At 38.1% G+C, this 5,510-nt stretch overlaps 1 protein-coding gene across 2 annotated transcripts; it reads right to left on the minus strand.

The window, feature by feature from the left end:
* Positions 1–186: 186 nt before the first annotated feature.
* Positions 187–5,012, minus strand: LOC111254576 (DDB1- and CUL4-associated factor 13). Of its 2 annotated transcripts, XM_022815548.2 has the most exons (7): positions 4,852–5,012; positions 3,608–3,795; positions 2,914–3,075; positions 2,337–2,525; positions 1,771–1,989; positions 1,312–1,610; positions 187–1,001 (listed from the first exon to the last, which is right to left on the minus strand). In XM_022815548.2, the coding sequence occupies exons 2-7, from the start codon at positions 3,761–3,763 to the stop codon at positions 713–715; spliced, it is 1,314 nt and encodes a 437-aa protein (XP_022671283.1). In that variant the 5' UTR covers positions 3,764–3,795; positions 4,852–5,012; the 3' UTR covers positions 187–712. The 2 variants fall into 2 exon arrangements, with proteins under 2 accessions (XP_022671283.1, XP_086830480.1); XM_086974354.1 differs by lacking the exon at positions 1,771–1,989.
* Between the last annotated feature and the right edge of the window lie 498 nt (positions 5,013–5,510).

Below are 5,510 nucleotides of genomic sequence, written 5' to 3' on the forward strand. Positions count from 1 at the left end.
CATCTGTTTATATATGTACAATATATATACAAATATATGTTCGTCTCGACTTCAAAAATGTAATGGTTTGATCAAAATATAAGGACAAAATATTTTTGTATAAGCGCGATAGATTCTTTTAAGTATGAAATGCGTTACCATTTTTTTTTCTTTATAAATCCAACAGCAAAAAAAACAACGAAAACCTTACAATAGTAAGGTATATTTATTTACACTCAACTGCTATAGTTGTATTTTTTATAGAATCTACACAAACACGTCTATACCCATTTCATTATGCCTGATGGTGTCATTTGTGGTTTCAGTGGAAAATATTTCGCCGATTTCATCGATAGCAACCCTTTGTATAGTTATCATTTTTTATAACTGCCTCGAATTAATGCCTGGCATGAACTAGGATGATTTTTAACTTTTACTTTAAGGTCTTATAGCCCCTAGTGTTTGCATTGCTATAGCGTTCTAGAGTGAGTCCTTAGTTTTGGTTATTTCTTACAAATTCATAAATATCTCACAATCGAAACACGTAATAAGTAAGTGGAACACCCTTTTTAGATCCAATTTAATTGTTCATTAGAAACACCGGTCAAGTGAACTACTGACCCAGCCATTTCTTGCATTTTTTCTCACATCCAAACGTCTGCTTGCACAAAAATTACCATGGCTATATAATACGTATATATATAAAATTTTATAATATCTATATATATTTAGTCTACTCTTGTTCTTCAACAATAACCTCTTCTCGGGTTCCTGGCAATCGCATATCCTTGTCTCTGGTATGCAACCTTCGCCGAATCTCTTTCCGTTTCCGTGCGGTAACCATCGTTTGCTTCTCTTGAATCTGTGCGTACAACGTTTTTGGTATGTGTCGATGGCGAACTATCCGTTTGACTTGTGGATGGTGCTGGAATCGCTGGAGGAGAGTTTCATTGTAGTTGTTTGTGTTGCGTTCGCGGAACGACTGGATACCTAGCTGCTCTGAGGCTTTTGCTTTCCACAATCTATTACATGCCAGAAAAAGTACGACGAGGTTAGGTGGAATAAAAAGAATACAAACATTTGTGCTCTACCGAAATCTACCGAAAATCGAAACAATAATTGGGAGTGAATAGCACACGACGATAGATCGATAACGTATATGGTACATAAAGCCGGCATTAACAGTATTAATAAAGTTAGCGACTTTGAATGTTCAGTGAGAAGCAGCTAAAACAATATAGGTAACAGAAACGATCGCTACTCTTAGTGGACTTAATTGCGTTCGGTGAGATCTTTTGCAATACTCTCGGCTGACGAGATGTGATGTTTTACCTGATATTCATTTCGTCTGAAGCGCTGAGTATATACTTAGAATCCAATGAATACATGACAGAGGTGACCCTCTGCATCCGTTTAGTGTGATACACTTCTCGTGAACGCATCGACTCAACTGGATAAATGCGAACACTTTTATCGTAGCTTCCTGAAACGAATTCAGTTCCTGTTGGCGAGTAATCCACGGAAAGAACCGCTCCCACGTGGTCAGTGTGTGACTGAAGAGCTTTCTTCAGATGGCGCATGTCGAACGTATACAGATTGTAGTTCTCGTTTGCCACAGTAAAGTGCATTGCCTACATAATAATTAAATTAAAATTAGATAAGACTTTTAATAGGTAATGCTAGGTCGGTTACAGCAGAAAACGCTGTGAACTAGTTTTTACGTTCAGATGCGAAAGACTTGAATAAAAATAGCTTACTTATATTATAGAAGCAATTGAGAATAGGATATACCTGCATGGGGTTAAAGGCCAGCGCATTGCTTCGCATTTCAAGGATAACCTTACGTAAGGGAGATGCTTCTCGGATATCGTAAAGAACAATTGAACGGTCACTGGAAAGCGATGCGAGAAGATCGTATTCGATTGGACTGAAAATTACGTTGTAAATTGTATCGACGCCCCAGTTAAAACTGCGAAGCGGCTCATTTCGACCTTCCTCCCATAAGCTCACCTAAAAGAAGTCAACAAACTGAGTTACACAGCGAAGTATATTAATTGATAGTTCTATTTCTTTTAAAACACGTGGTATTAGTATATAGAATGTTAGTTAAGAGTATGTTTCACTGGTCTGAAAAATGGGTCCTTAAGACACAGGCAAAGGCGTATCTTCGCATGAAAACAGCGCCCCGACATGCACTGTAAATTTTACGGGTACTGACTGACAATTGATTATTATGCTTGTGTACAACTAATAATAAAGGCGTCGCTACTGCTGTACAAGAAGCGTACGACATGAAACAATGTATTAATCCTATAAAACTCGGAGTAAATTGTTTTCAGTAAATCGAAAAAGTGTACCGTTTCGCCAGCGGTTGCAAACATATTATTCTTGTAGTGGTGTGCAAGTCCCATGATGACACTTTTCGACAGGATTGTGTGACATATCTCCGCGCCTCGCCATTGTTTGATGGTTTGGTCTTGTCCAGCTGTAAGAAGCACGTTAGCGCTTTTTCCAAAGACCAAACCCCGGATTGGCCCGTCGTGAGCCTGCGAAAAACATGTTAGTTAAAACTTGCGTTAAAATAGAAACTGCAAAAACTACAACAAAAATACATCGAACTGACATATTTAAAGTTTAACTAAAAAAAGAGTACTACTGCTTTAGTTACATGAACTAGTTCATTTGGCACACATTGGCACCCTAAAATTGTCTAGAATTGTTCATCAACTGCGTACGATACTAATAAACATAACTGTACATCAATTGCTTTAGTTATCATCAGTTGCAGCTGAACTTATTGTGTTAAAATACTAAGGGTTTTTGAATGTAGAATAATAAGTCTGGGCAGCTAATGTAATTTATGTACATTGCCTTGACTTTTGGCCGAACATTGACTTTATTTATTTAGTAACATCTGCATCATTGGCTACTTACCTGTAAGGCTCGGACGCACTTTCTGTTACTCAGATCCCACCAGCGAAGTTCACCATCAGCAGAAGCACTTACGGCACCAGAAATTCGATCAGGATGTTTTGCAAGAAGTTCTACCGCATCCCGGTGGCCATCAAGGGAGCAAAGAAATGGCTTTGCAAAAATCTGTGTGAGAAAACATTTTTAAACAAAAACATCTTTAACTAACATTTTACATGCTTTAAACTGCCAATGGACAGAAGGGTTAACGAATTCACTTGCACAGTTCTCAAGTAACCATTACTGCACGTAAAGTTACTGTCTTCTCTGCCTGATCATGAATTAGGTTTACGAAAAACAGTGCCTCTATCCGAGGACACACGTAATTCCTACATTTAAAAAGAAATTGAAGCAGGCGGATAATCTTAATTTATAATATACACATGTAATATATATACACACAGCTAGGGTTAACTGGTACGTCAAAAGATTTCCTAAAAGTATAACTAAACAATATAAAGAAAATCCTATTATGTAATCCTATAGTGAGATATGGAGCTATGCAATTAGAGCTGATACGACATATATATGTACATATCATGTTAGCATGCGTGATGTATATATGCGTATATATATATATATAGGATTCGATATCATTGTAATTAGGTGACAGATCATTTAAATCAAACTTAAAGTTTAAAGAGAATTTGGTTCCTACCCGGTCCAATTTGGCAGCATTAACGGCAGCTGTGTACTCTCGAACAACGGTCATCGGATGAAGCTCGGGTGCGACATTCCGCTGATGTCTATGCAGATCGCGTGAGGTATCACGAATGTACTCGTCCGGATTTCGAACAAGCATCTTCACCTTCATGTTGGGAATCTCTGGAGGACTACAGGTCAGGTCTGTAAATGGAAAGTAAAGGGAAATTTAACAGTAGGACAAAGTAACGCTGTTACTTGTAGTTTTGGCTCATCCATAGATAAATGAAGTTGATCAACTAGGCCTCCTGAAGGCGCTTGTCCTGCTTCTCATATAGGCACTAATGTATTGATCGTAGCGAAACCATACTATGCTGTTTTGTGCACCTCATTTGAAGTGTAACATTGTCATCATAAAAGTTGTTCGAATATGTTTTATAAGGTGATTTGTAGCACTTTTAATAGTAAATTGGAATTGAACGTAAGGGTTGCCATGTTAACCATAATTTAAATATTGCAAGCCCTAAACATTGTTTTTTTAATCGTAGCTAGAACAGATAAAAGTATGCTTTCGAATGACTTCTTTGCCATGTTGTTTTGTAGGTTTTTGAAGTAAGATACGTTTCTTGCAAATGTTTTCCTATTATACACGCATAATAGGTATACCTCAAATTGAAAGCTTTGCACATCATTGATATCATTAAACCTCCATATTTCACTTTGTACCATCTCGCATAAATACTGAAAAGTATTTTAATATAGGTATGCCAATACTTAAATTTCAGGCACCCCTTTAATCCAAATCAAAAACACCGATAAAGCAAGCTCTTCAATATAATGGAATACAAAGAGGTGTGTTCGGTAACAGTTTTCTAATCAACTGGATTTAAACGAATAGACACCCCAAAAACCAATTTGCACTAGAGTATTTTAGTTTTCCTTCCAATTATTCCAAGTCAAACGTCAATTGTAGTGACATATAGTAACACTGCAAAAAAACTAAACCAGATCTTTCATTGCAAGCAAAATGTGACATAAGGTTGCATATGCTCTCTTTCACAAAAAAAGTTGGAAGAACTTTCAAGGTCAATATACTCAGCACAAACCAGTATATCATTTATTTGTGTTAGTATGATTAGTATAATGACAGTATCGACGTAAAGATAAAACCCATGTCACGTTAACTCGTCTTTGTCGCTCGAGTAAATTGTATATATACTTTTCTGCCAGAAAATAATGGAGAGGTTACCGGATACTTACCAATTTACCAAATAAAACCGAATAATCGAAAATGAATCCTCATTCATGAAAACTGCTCACGTCATAGGTTCCTCAACTCATTCGAACGTCACCAGGAACAATGACTCCAGCAGCAGCGAAAAGACGCACGTGCAAAACCTTGTTTTTCTAGGCGTACCACAAGGTACCACACAAGACCATTTTCTCCACCATTAGCGAACCACAGCTTGGTGGTAGTGACGAATGTTGAACAGCTTGAAAAATCTTAAAGGAGTGCCAAACTCATAGAAAGCTGCTAAAAATCTTCACATTTCATTTGTTGATCGTTAATCCCAGCGTAAAAAGGAGCGAGGGGGTAGAAAAAGATCCATTCACCTAATAGTAATCCCTATACGTCTGTTCATTACGTCTTGTATATTTCGCCCTCCTCTATTGACCCATAACGCGAATGCTCAGCCTGGCGCTCCAGTTTCGTAGGTGTTGTTGGTGGCCTTATTGTTAGAAAAAGTTGTCATTTTGCCTATTTCTGTGGCCTGTTCTTGCCGCGGCCGCTGTCCTTTTCATTTACCGGTGGCTTCTTGCAGCAGTAGCGGCAGCGGTGGTGATGACGATGATGATGATGATGATGACGACGACGACGGCGGCGGCGGCGGCGGCGATGGTAGCGACCGCAGCGACTA

Source organism: Varroa destructor, unplaced genomic scaffold, assembly GCF_002443255.2.
Source record: "Varroa destructor unplaced genomic scaffold, Vdes_3.0 BEIS01000007.1, whole genome shotgun sequence".
NCBI classification, from domain to species: Eukaryota; Metazoa; Arthropoda; class Arachnida; order Mesostigmata; family Varroidae; genus Varroa; species Varroa destructor.

Coding starts and splice junctions, on each gene's coding strand:
- LOC111254576 (XM_022815548.2), bottom strand. CDS start 3,763: ATGAAGGTGAAGATGCTTGTTCGAAATCCGGACGAGTACATTCGTGAT. Junction 2,526..2,913: donor AGTGCGTCCGAGCCTTACAG/GTAAGTAGCCAA, acceptor TGTTTTTCGCAG/GCTCACGACGGGCCAATCCG. Junction 1,002..1,311: donor TCAGACGAAATGAATATCAG/GTAAAACATCAC, acceptor GGCATGTAATAG/ATTGTGGAAAGCAAAAGCCT.